The 13,720-nt window shown below is 45.2% G+C and overlaps 1 protein-coding gene across 1 annotated transcript; it reads right to left on the minus strand.

Moving 5' to 3' along the window:
* Positions 1-1,214: 1,214 nt before the first annotated feature.
* CCR75_007406 (uncharacterized protein) lies at positions 1,215-2,493 on the minus strand (the record flags this gene model as incomplete). Its single annotated transcript, XM_067965467.1, has 2 exons — positions 1,215-1,308; positions 1,330-2,493. The coding sequence occupies one exon, from the start codon at positions 2,491-2,493 to the stop codon at positions 1,345-1,347; it is 1,149 nt and encodes a 382-aa protein (XP_067823603.1). The 3' UTR covers positions 1,215-1,308; positions 1,330-1,344.
* Between the last annotated feature and the right edge of the window lie 11,227 nt (positions 2,494-13,720).

Genomic DNA, 13,720 nt, shown 5'->3' on the forward strand with positions numbered 1-13,720 from the left:
CATGCGAGTTGCCTAAGGATAAAGGCACTCGACATGAGATCGAGCTCAAACCGGAGTCGAAGTACTGTGTCATGAAGCAGTAGCCACTGCCTTGTGAACAAGTACTTGCGATCGATAAATTCTTTACCGATCGAGTAAATGTAAAAGCGGGCCATGTAAGGGAGTCAACCTCTCCACGTAGCTCTCCGACCTTCTGTGTGCGAAAGGCCACAGGGGGGTGATAGATAGTGCACGCATTCAACAAACTGAATGCTGCAACGGTACCGGCTCAAACGCCGATACCTAGAAAAAAGGTAATCATAGATGGTATGTCTAAGAGTACAGTCTTTTCGTCTATGGATCTGATGGATGTGTTCTATCAAATCCTTATGTGTGAACGGGACATTCCGTACACAGCAGTGAGCACTCCCAGTGGGATGCTCTTGGAATGGCTAGTGACGCCTCAAGGGCTTAGTAACGCCCCTGCAACATTCAACAGATGCGTAACAATTCTATTGTGACCGGTGCGAGAATTCGCACAGAGTCATTTTGACGATGTATTCGTCCATAGCCGGGCCATGGACGGTAAGACGGACGTGGAAGTTCATAAATCTCACGTTCGTCAGGTTCTTAAGCTTATGCGAAATCATAAGTTGTACGCAAATCTCGACACGCAACGGCTTATTTTATTACACAGCCGTTGCCGGCGACCCTCCACGTGTCATCGTCCCAACTCACAATTATTTGCGCTTGCGCATTATGTATGAGTGTCACGATGCACCAACAAGTGGGCACCGTGGACGTGAAAAGACTTACCTCGCCGAAGTTCGATTTTACTGGGCGCACACGATTGTCCATTGGCTTTTAGCCGTTAGGCAATGCGGTGTGGGACCAGTCGCACTGAAGCAGTGCGAGGTGGACATATACTGAAGCAGTACGAACCAGCAGTGCCCCATTACATGTACTGAAGCAGTACAAGTTGGCAGTGCCCCTAACAAGTCATGATAAATCTAAATGACTGTAAGGTACCTCACTTTAAAAAAATCTAAGCCTTTATTTCTATATAAATTATCGTGGTGGCCATCAACGAGCTTGCATCTGGTGTTGCATTGTCATTTAAAGCTGTAATGATAATGCGCAGCCACTCAAACCGTAGTAACAACGTCAATGTTGAACACAAATATTGGTTTATTGTCAAATCGGCTTTGCTAGCCGAAATAGTTGCCATTTTGGCCAATTTTGGTGTCTCTAAAAATAAAAGTCCTCGTCGATTTAATAATTAAGTGTCGAGCAAAGAGCATGAATAATGAAATTTATTGATTATTTACTCTCTCAGAAATTAGGTGCTACAGTAAGGTCGACAATTTAGTTATCGTCGGATGAATGTGGTGTTGACGATGCTACTTTGCCCGATAGAGGGCTCATATAGGGAGGGCCATTCGATTTGTTGGCGCTATGGTAAGCAGGACGCCCGTATACAAACTGAGATCGAGCAGCTTCCAGAGTGTCCAATTGATTAGCATCAATCAAGCATTTGACACAGATACTTAATTTTGACCGAGTGAGTTCCAAATCCGGCGATATGAAGCTCAACTTTTTGATGACTTTGCACGACCGACACAGCGCTCCGAAGCACAGCACGCACGTCAGTTTTGTATTCCGAAGCCTTGAGGTCTTGATTGGCTTGGAGCAAGTGGTACACACTGGTTCCCAAACAGGACTTCCCAGCTCTTTTCGCTCGGCATGCTTCAAATTTAATAACCACACAATCTTTTTCATCTGGCCACAGTATGTATAGTTTACACCTGCCATTGTGGCGTGCACCATACGGGCCATTGCCATTGAGGGAATGATGTCGCCTCCCGGAACAAGAATAGACGTACCGCGGCAATCCGTTTGATTGGGTCTTTCTTCTCGGAAAATGCCGCAAAGTGACATATTACCACGGACCCGGCCTGGCCGTTCAGTTGTCTGTGGAAAGCTGACCGAGTGGGTTAAGTGATAGCCTATACGTTCACCATTGTCGTCGTAATGGATGCCCGTGCTTTCGACATAGACATAGTCGCGATTGCGCACAATGCCCATAATGGCTCCAGGAATATCAATCTCGATCCATTTGATAACAACCGAGCGAAACGGATCCTCTTCATTTGGCTCGACAATCGTCGCAAGGACCGAAGCAGCACTGAAGTCATGTAGATACGATGCCTTAATTCGCATCGACTCGAGCGTAGGACTGACAAGGCCAAACATGACCTCGTCCAGTGTTCCCACGAGTGGACCCACCATTAGTCCAGAAATCATATTGACAGCTGAATTGGAAGATTTGCGCTCTATAAATGCCTTCACGGGACCAGCAGACGCACATTCTTTCCAACTAGTTTGATCGATAGTTTTGTTCATCTTGAGATAGTTCTTATACTCTTTAATTTTGGCATGCACAAGCGCATCAGCGATTTCCAGGAGCTCCGTTTGGTCTTCACCAGACAGATGCAAGTCCCCAAAAGGGTTCATGGTAAATCGTTTGCTACTCATTCGGCCTTTTGAAATGATATATTGTGAAGTGCTTGAGTAATGTTTTTCACGTCAGTTCACATCGCGGCGGGGCGACATCATTACATCAGCTACGAAGTTACGTGCCTGTGATCGATCGTCCCCCGCGACTAGCTGTCGTGCCACAAGAGCCGATCCCGCATCACAAAATATCATTCGCATAATACTGAATTGCTGTGAGAGGGACAATTCAGCTGTCACCATCTCTTAAACTTTTGACGATGTGTCGAAACAATTGCTTCAGAAAAGAGCCTTGTTTACCTCCCAACAGACACTGCATCACTTGAAATTAAAAGCGATCGAAACCAACTTTTATCGCTCAAGAATGTTTTGCAGACGCTCCTCGGTATCAAATTTTGTTCTTGCTGACATATTAGAGCAACAGTCAAGGCAGCGTTAGATGATCTGATGACCTTTGCTTGATAGAAAGGCACTAAACTAGTTTAGATGACGTATCAACAAGTTTTGAATATACCAATGGTAAATCCCACCATCGCAGTGGCTATACCGACCGTAAATGTGTGTAACATTTTAAATAGCGATGTCACGCTATGGGGCTGTTGTCGGCATATTTTTTTTTCTTTTATAATGTCAAGTTGATGCATATTTCCAAATCGTTTACAAAGTTTAAAAGGTCATATGTCAATTCTTATCCTTGTTCTCTATCTAATTCAATTTATTTGCTAGCTTCAGTAATAGGTTCCTGTCATCCAATCATCGTCGTTTGAAAGTATTAGGACATGTAACGGGCTAAAGTTGCCTTACGGGTATGGTCAATTACTTAAGTGAAGTAATTAGCCCCACTGAAACGGGGTGTATCGTTACATAAAATTAACATTTAAAGGTTGTTAATATATGTTTATCTAAAAGGTAGATGAAAACTGAAGAATATTTACCTTAAATCGTAATATTCTAAAAGCTTATCCATAAGTAAATATAGACCATTAATAATACTTTCTCCGAGGTCCAGTCAGCGCTGGACGCGAGCAACGAGAGTGACAGATAAGGCATCATTACATGTTTTGTATAAGTTTATAATTAAGTAAGTATTAAAAGATAGAAACAGGAGAACTTAATTATACTAATACAGTTTTCTTTTAACCCTCTTTAAAGCAAGTGTATCAAAGAGAGTCTTACTCTGCACATGTTAGTGTACGTGAAGTGACGTAAGGCAACACTCGCACTGAGGCAGTGCGAAGTGGACTTATACTGAAGCAGTACAAGTCAGGAGTGCCCCGTTACATCTGGTAGCACTTAGTAGTTCGTCCAAGAGACCACCTTTCCATCATCTGACAAGGACATGTCAGATGACAATGAAAATACGCATCGCGTTTCGCGTGATAGCTACTCCTTTCTATGTGACATTGAAAGGAGTGCGGTCGAACGAATGATTTCGACCGTAGGGAACGATGCCATCCTGGCCATGCTGTCCGGTTCGGACAGAGATGCCTTCCATTCGGCCATTGCCAAGTTCACACAACATGAACTTGACGAGGTGAAGGAGAAGGTAGCCTTGCTGAATCAGCAAGGCTCTCAACAGGCAGAACTGTTGAGGTTACAACAGGTACAGACCCCTCTACCTGGGATGACGCATACGCGTCGTCCCGAATCTTTAAAAATTGACATCTCTAAGTATAGGGGAGTCGAAGAAGACTCCCTCCTAAGATGGTTTCACGAGTTGGACGATGCCATAAGGGCACGTCACATCATTGACGAGCAAATACAAGTCGCATTCGCTCAATCAAATTTGGCAGGTCGTGCCAAAACTTGGGCATTGGGCCTTAAGTTGCGCGACCCATACGTCTTTGGGTCGCTAGAGGCTTTTAAAGCCCGGCTCAAACAGACGTTTGAACCGCCAAGGGCTGAGTTCCGAACTCGATCAGAGCTTCTGAAACTCAAGCAAGGCAACCGTGATATTAACTCTTATGCCCAGCAGATTCGAATCTTAGCGTGTTGTATCACAAACAACCCAGTTCATGAACACATGTTGATTACGGTGTTCATGCAAGGTCTTACGGATGGTCCCGTAAAGACCCACCTGTTCCGCTTGGAACTGGATACGCTTGATTAAGCAATATCCGTTGCGGAACAGGAGATCTTTACCTTGAGACAGGCTCAAGCTAGTTTTTCATCGTATCCCATCTTCCTTCAAGACGACGCGAGCTTTGAGGTCCAGAACCTATAGACCTCTCTTTAGTCGAAAGCGAGAAACGTCGCTTGGTCGGGGTCAGTAGGGGCGCAACGCCCTACTGATCAAGCAGCCCCAAGAGAGGTTTGCAAATCTCTTGCCTAAAGTTGCTTCAGAAACACAATCATTATTTGTCTCTGCACCTGTTGATGAGGTATCCCTCATCACCTTGAAGTTAAAAGCGACAAATGATTTGTCACTTAAAGCCCTAGTGGACCGTGAGGCGTCAAATAACTTTATTCGTCGCCAATCGCTAGAGGGTTGAAGATTTAAATATGTTGAGCGCGACATCCCTCCAACGAGGATGACGGTGCGTCTAGCGACAGGCGCATTGATAACAGCAATGAAACGCGTGGTGAAATTTCACTACACGTTAAAAGATCTACAGTACGATAATGAAATCATCGTACTGGATTTGGATGAAAAATTTGATGTCATTCTAGGTTTACCATGGCTCGAAAAATATGAGCCAATAATCAGCTGGCAGCATCGATCCGTATTGATGCCTGCCACTTGTTCATCAGACCGCCATCTGATGAACGTCTTGAAGCGTTCAAAAGCGTGTGTATGTTCAACGAGTGAATGCGATGGCCTCACTTGTGGTACGGTCGTTAGTGACCACTGCACAAGATCACAGTGTGATTAATAGTCACGCTGTGAGGTCAGCTGCCGGCGGCTGTGTGAATACTTACGCAGCGACGAAGGTCCACCACTCGAATAGGTCGAATGGATTGCGACATGAATGTACGCCTATCGGGCAACATTCAAGGATAATAACGGTTGTCCAAAAGGGACAAAGCGATGATCCTAAGTGTTTAGAGAGTCAACCGTAAAGGACCCGACTGTGACAGCGCAACCACAGTCGGAAGACGTTTAGGGAATAAGTCCCCACGTGCTTGAGTAGAAATCTTCTCATATAGTTAATGTTGAAGTGATTAGACTTCAAGATCCCGAGGGATTAATCCCTCGGCAGCCTGTGGATATATCTTAGGAATAAACCGAGACATTAAATGTCTTGGTTAATGACGGTTCGAGAGTAGGCGCTTCTACTCTTGATCTGTATGCGCCTCCAAAGTTAACTTCGGAGATAACTCAATTACCAACCCTAGAACCTAAGCGGTTCTTGAGAGATCTGCATTGTGGGAAAATCAAGCAGATCTGCGTACTCGTCACAGAGGACGATTACGTAACCGACATTCGGTCAGCGGTAATTTTTGCAGAGAACGAACGGGTTCTCAGCAACTCATCGATGGACGAATGTGCCCTCGATGTGACGACTCGGATTGAGAGATACAGTACTCAATCTTGGGAGTCACTCAAGGGAAATCCTCTATACGAGGATTTAATAGAATTCAGGGATGTATTCCCTGAAGCAGTTCCATGCGAGTTACCTAAGGATAAAGGCACTCGACATGAGATCGAGCTCAAACCGGGCTCGAAGTACTGTGTCATGAAGCAGTGGCCACTGCCTCGTGAACAAGTACTTGCGATCGACAAATTCTTTGCCGATCGGGTAAAAGCGGGCCATGTGAGGGAATCAACTTCCCCACATAGCTCTCCGACCTTCTGTGTGCGAAAGGCCACAGGAGGGTGGCGGATAGTGCACGCATTCAATAAACTGAATGCTGCAACGATACCGGCTCAAACGCCGATACCGAGAAAAGACGTAATCATAGACGGTATGTCTAAGAGTACTATCTTTTCTTCTATGGATCTGATGGATGGGTTCTATCAAATCCTTATGCGTCAACGGGACATCCCGTACACAGGAGTGAGCAATCCCAGTGGGATGCTCTGGGAATGGCTAGTAATGACACAGGGGCTTAGTAACGCCCCTGCAACACTCAACGGATGTGTAACGAATCTGTTGAGACCAGTGCGAGAATTCGCACCGAGTTATTTTGACGATATATCCGTCCATAGCCCGGCTATGGACGAAATGACGGACGTGGAAGTTCATAAAACTCACGTTCGTCAGGTTCTTTCACTTATGCGAACGCATAAGTTGTACGCAAATCTCAAGAAGTATATATTCACTGCAAGCGAAATACCACTTCTTGGGTGCATCGTCGGTAAATACGGCGTGCGCCCTGATCCTGAAAATATCTAGGCGATTACCGACTAGCCAGTTCGAGTCGATGTCAACGAACTAAGAAAGTTCCTTGGGCTTGCGGCGTACTTGCACAAGTACTATCGCAATTATGCCGAGATGACAGTTCATCTCTCTCGTCTCTCGAAAAAAGACGAGAAATTGTTATGGAACGCTAATTGTCAGCGTTCCCTTGAAGGTATCAAGCAAAGCTTGATGCAATTCTCAAGATGGGCGATTGCAGATCAAGACATACCATTCCATGTGGTTTGTGACGCCAGCGATTTCGAAATCGGCTGCGCGTGATTGCAATACGATACAGACGACTCAGAACGCATCGTCTGTTCCCAATCGCGTTAGCTGCAACCAGCTGAACGTAATTACCCAATGCATGACAAGGAACGCCTTACCATGAAACATGCACTGGCTAAATTTAGGGTATATATCCTCGGAGATAGATTGTTCATCATATATATGGACCATGCGTCATTACACACGGCCGCAATAGCCCACATACCTCGCAAAAAATGGCGAGGTGGCTATCCTTCTTAGCGGAGTATAATTTCTCCGTGGAATATAAAACAACGACGACTTATTAATGTTGTCGCTGATGTGTTATCACGCCGACCCGAGCTGGCTGCGCACTCCAACAATGAAAATATTTCCGCTCATTACAAGTGTTCCGTCATCAACTTTGTTTGATGACATAAAGAAAGCCTACACAGAAGATAAAAATATCTGCGTTTAATAAATCATCTGATAATATTCATCCAATGAATATTATAAAGATCTGCCCATTTATATCAATCGTCATCGGATAGAAACACAACACGCAACGGCTTACTGTACTACACAGCCGTTGCCGGCGACACTCTACGTGTCGTCGTTTCGAATCATTACGATTTGCGCTTGCACATCATGTATAAGTGTCACGATCCACCAATAAATGGGCTTCCTGTATGTAAGAAAACTTATCTCACAGTAAGTCGCGACTTTTACCATCAGTTCGTGCGCAAGTACATTCGTGCTTGCGAGGTATGTCAACGGGTGAAGTTAGCCCTTCATCCCGTGCACCTCTCCAACCTCTACCACTTCCGGCAGAATGTTGGCAGTCCGTATCTATGGATTTCATCTTCGAAGTTCCCGAAGACGATCACAAAAACATTGGAATTCTTGTTTTTGTAGACAAATTCAGCAAGATGGTACATCTTGCTGCAGTACCAGAGTCGAACACGGCTCCAAGCTGTGCCCGAGTCTTTATCGACACGGTATTCAAACTTCACGGGTTACCCCGTATACTGGTCTCATATAAAAGATCCACGGTTTATGGCGGAGTTTTGGCAATCCGTGTTCAGTTCTCTCTGAACACGGCTGACGTGTCAACTTCTGATCATCCAGAGACAGATGGTCAGACGGAACGCGTAAATCGCGTCCTCGAAGAGATACTTCGAGGTTACGTCCAATCGTATCTGAATTGGAGCGAGTTTTTACCGATGGCCGAATTCGCCAACAATAGTTCTGTGCATGCGTCTACAAGGCATACACCGTTCTTCGTGAATGGCTTACGCCATCCACGGATACCCATCCAATTAGAAAGATCCTGTAGTTTAAGGGGGATTGGCTCGCACGTGCAAAATCATTTCTGGCTCATGCTCATCACGCGTCGAAGTTAACAACGACGCGAATAATGTCGATGTCGATGCAATCGACATCGAAGATGAGAAAACTCTCTGGCAATGCGCGCAAAGCGCACTGAAAAGGACAAAACAAATGAGTCAGCAGAGGAATTTCTCCTGACTCGAGAATCAGTAATCCGTTTCGTACAGGATTCCATTGCTTACGCAGTGGACCGTCAGAAACGGAACGCAGACAAACAGGGATCAGCAAACGTTCTTTCATTTGAAATAAATGACCTATTACTACTCTCTACGGTAAACTTACCTAAGCGTGTAGTCACTAATGTGGGTAGCAGTAAATTACTACCCAAGGTCATTGGGCCTTTCCATGTACTGCATCGCAGAGGCAATGCGTACACAATAGAATTGCCACGTAGGATGCGAACGCATCCTACGTTTTACGTAGGTCGGCTCCGCCCGTACCAGCATTACGCGGTTTTTTCCGAGCACGGATCTGACCACCCTTTTCAAAAATCCCTCAGAGAATTTTGTGGTCACAAACCAGATTGTCATGTTGTATATGAAGATTTTCATGCCGGGCCTGAAGATTCTCAAAACCGCGATGAGCTGACGAAAGCTCACACGAAGAGTGTGATATTTCCGTTCCCACTCGAACATGGAAAACGCTCTCTTCGAACGGTTGAAAGACCGTTCGATATCGTGAGCCAGCACCGTCTTCTCCAACGAGCGACGCTTACCTCGCCCCTGATTAAGACTTAAGACCCTCCTCTAAATTATGGAGGAAGTTGTCGAGTTTGTCGATCTTCGACTCTATGTCCGACATATTGGTCGGATCTAATGTACCCTCCTCCGCCACAACTATCGGTGGGTTCCCACGGTGGTCAACGTTTCCTTTTGGAACGTATTCAAGATCATTATGATGTGAAGGAGCAGCATACGGGTTATCTCCTTCGCATGACAGCTGGGAGCCTCGTTCCCAGGGCCTCGTCCGTCAGTATGACGAGACCCGTCCGATAGATCAGAAGGTCCATCGGAGAACACGCGCTCCTGGCGCATGTAAATCGATTGCTCAACGTCTATCGTATCGCGCATCTCGATAGAGATGCGAGCCGATCCCCAGGGCGACGATAGGGAATACACATCCCCTTTTACTTTTTTACTTGCTTCGTGTTGTCAACAAAACACGGACAAGAAATCACCCCAAGTGAGGCATGGAAGTCCTGCCTCACGAGACGACCGATGCAATTAATACATTGCACCGGTTAGAGTTCGTTTTCCAAAAATAACGCGAATCGCGTTAAGCCTTTAAAGCCAGGCTTCGCGTCCAATGCCTTTGACATTGCGGATAAACGCGTTCCAGGCTTGCATCAACGAATTTTTATCTCGCTTGTTGATGCCACTGTACCATCGATGCTTAAGAAAATCATAAAAAAATCTTCTTCAGCGCGAAAGTTCTTCGCGCTGGGATCAAGGCCATGTAGCTTTGTCGCAATAAATAAGGGATATTTATTGTGAGGGGCAGTCTCTCCAGACAAGCTATTGACTAGCCGTTCAAGCAAAAGCCACGGCTTCTTCCAGGGCAAAACGAGACATTTTATTGTCTACGATCCCCTGAGTGGTATCCACTGAAGCAGGGGTACCACAAGAACTGTTATTACGATGGCTTACGCCATCGTCATCACCACGACAGGAATATGTGCGGGTGACGGCACGGTAGACGGTGCTGGCGATGAGGAATCATCCTCATCGTCGGAACCAATCATGCTATAGCAAACGCTATAAGCACGTCTATACGATTGAGCCCCCTCATTCGAAGGCTCATAGTCAGACGCCTAACGATGATTGGGCGACTGTTCTGTTATCCCCGAGACGGCCATTTCGTCCGACTCGCATTCGTGGTCGACCCCCAAAGAGGGGTTGTAATCACGTGGCGAATTACAACGTGCATCCGCAACATCTAGTGTTGCGGGAGGAGATGATACTACGGCAGACGGAACGCTTCCGCAAGGGACAATAATGCGTCGCCCGCGGCTGCATGAACCGCAGCCGAAGGCGCCGCACTATTCGCATACCGCATGGACTTGTTAACCATGCGATCAAATAAAAATGATGGTTTTGACCAATAAAAATCTTTTTTAATAAAGTGGTCATATAGTGACCACTCTACCCAATGACAGTCAGATTGATTGTCGTTAAAGGGAGGGGGGATGTAACATGAAATTAACACTTAAGGCTGTTAGTTAAAATATTATCTAAACGGTAGATAATATTTGGAGAATATTACGTTACATGGTAATATTCTAAAAGCTTATCCATTGGTAGATATAGACCTTTATATCTACTTGCTCTGCGGTCCAGTTAGCGCTGGACGCGCGTAAAGAGAAATACTGATAAGATTTAATTACATGTTTGTATTAGATTATAATAAAGTTTGTATTGAGTGATAGACAAGAAGAACTTAACCATATTAAATACAGCTTACTTTAACCCTCTATAAAGCAAGTGTTATAAAAGAGAAGACTTCCTGGCGTAGAGACAAGACGCCTCTCAGAGGCCGGGACAATCACGTCCCCAAATTTTCCAGCTTGTAATGGCTCAGTACCAGACATGGTGTCTTAGTCGACATCCGACAAGGCGTTAGATGACTCAATTTCCTTGTCCAGCGAACGTTTACGTGTTACTTCACGTGCAATGAAAGGGTTTGACCCGAAATGCTCCGGCGAACTGCCAAAAGTGTCACTAATGACACTCAGTATGGTGGTACCTCGGCCTACCACACTCGCTGGACGTAGACGTGCCACTTCACGTATCTCAGGAGTATTGCACCCTTGAGGTCCTGGCGAACCGCGAATAGTGTCACTATTGACACTCAGCATGGTGCCACCTCGGCCGACCACACTTGGTGGACTTATTCGTGTACTCCACGTATTATAGGGATATTGCACCCTTGATGATTCGGCCTTAGGCCAACAATGCTTTCAGCATTCAGTGAATCGTTATTACAACGAGTGTCACTCGACAGAGTACGTGCCGTTCCACCCCCTTTTTCTGAGTCGAGCTCAGAATTAATGTTTACAACATTGGAGTTAATTATCTCAGACATTCTCAAATCTAAAGCACTGACAGACTCAGTAAGTTATCCGCGCCAATAGCGCTTTTGTTGCCTAGCAAAGGTGGGTTTATAACTCTTTAAAGCTTTGCTAACAACATTACGCGTGGTGCCTAAGGTCTTAGACCTCCAATAGATTCATAACTCATGGCGTCCAAGCCAGGTCATACCAAAGATGAGATTATATATCGAATCCAAATCAAGAACGAGACAGCATTTCATAATGTCAAAGTCCAGAACCTTTTGCCTAAGCTTAAAGGAACTGGAGGAACAGTGCACGAGTCCCATTTGCTAAGCTAACAGTGATTGTATCAGATTCATGCGCTTTAAGGGCCTCAATGTATTGTTGATCAAGCATAATTGCAAGACGCCCCTGAGTCAATTAAAATTGACAATGGCTTATCAAAGCCCTTCACAGTCGCTAGATGAAATAACAAGCTCGGCTTGTACTCACGCCCCGTGCCATTACGCACCGAGCTAATTGCGGCTATGTCCTGTTTACAATCATCTCCTACAGGCTCAACAGAGCCTAGGTCTTCCACAGTAGGGCGCCCCGCACCTACTTGGTATCGACGTTTTCGTGCCTCGTATCAAATTTCTGGTATAGGTCGGAATCGGTGCTCTTTCGAGATATACACGTGTTTCGTAGGGGTAGGCCGGACGAAAACGTTTCGTGCTTCCGCACATATAACATCTACGGATTTTCTTATTATGTTCCACAGCTTGAAAAGCCTCTTCTTCTTCCTCGACGAGGCATATATTCATGGGTTCTGTTCTATTAGACGGTACACATGTGCTCGAAGCTTGATCGGTAAACAGGCGTGCTGACACAAGCCGACTTAAAATCGAACTCATCGCGTAGCGCTATGGCAACTGCCTCTTCGAAAGTAGCAGGATGAGACCGGAATAATCCCGTCCGGGCAACGACCTCATTAAGACCCCACATAAAAACTGATACGACAATTGTTTCGCACCGGGTCTTGATGCATAGATGCAATGAGGTCCTTAACTCCTCGACAAAGTCCTCTAGAGTTCGTTTACCCTTTTGAGTCACTAGGAGCCGTGCTTGTTAGCGATAAGCCTGATCAGGCGGTGCAAACATGCTGGTCGTTTGCTGTTTCAGCGAATCACATGAGGGAAAAGCGTCGTTTATGGACGTGGTGCACAATAATGCCCACTCAATGGCTCTACCACCGAGTTTGTTAATGGCCATAACACCTTTTGTCGTTATTTTAAGATCAAGGCGGAGGCAATGAACATATCCATCTGCTTAATCCAAGAAAGGAGATTTTCTCCCTCTTGCCCCTTAAATGTCTTTGCATTGACGACTAGAGGGCGAGCAATCGGCTCAGAATCAGGCACAGAGATGTATCTGGCCTACCAGGGAGGATTTATATCGCATGAAGGCTTCAAGACTTGTATGCAGGACCTCTTTTTCCTCGGATATAATGAACTCTACATGTTTAAGCCCTAATGCATTTTTGAGCTTGTCATGAGATGCGCGTTGCGCCTTTGAAAGCTCTGGAAACTCTTCCATTACAGTGAAGGTTGTCTTACAAAGACTCAGGCGTAGATTGACTAAGAGTACTACCAGGTGTAGCGGAGCTACCTCGCTCCTAAAGTCAAAGGAAGACTTTAGACTCAGAAAGTCTCTCAATTTTATAGAATTAGTAGGTTTAACAACTCAGGGAATCTTACAAGCGTGTAAGCTTAATATAATTCTAGTTCAAGGGATATAGGAGTTCGTAGAACCAAGTGGCAACTAGTGCCCAAAGGCTTCTATCTCCTACAGATCAATGCGCAAGCTTTAGGAAGGCACTAAACCCTTTAAGATCAAAAGAAGAACTGTACTTTATGTCAGCATTTAAATCTAAATATTATCCTAGTTAATTAAAAATTGATTCCGGCCGCCAAATTTATATCTGGCGGCGACCACATTTGTTACCCATAATAAATGGAATTCAAGTAAGTTACTATTTCAGAATAAGATAAAAGGGTATTTTACACATAAAGTTAATGTACCACAACAACGGTTCTCCAATTGATGTGTGTTCCATTACACGCGTACTTACTTCATTTATCTTTGGAATTGTTTTAAGTGGCACCACCGGGAAAGTTACATGTCTCAGACTTTTTAAGTCGATTCTTTGTCTATTAATGGATAG

This window comes from Bremia lactucae, linkage group LG13, assembly GCF_004359215.1.
Source record: "Bremia lactucae strain SF5 linkage group LG13, whole genome shotgun sequence".
NCBI lineage: Eukaryota > Oomycota > Peronosporomycetes > Peronosporales > Peronosporaceae > Bremia > Bremia lactucae.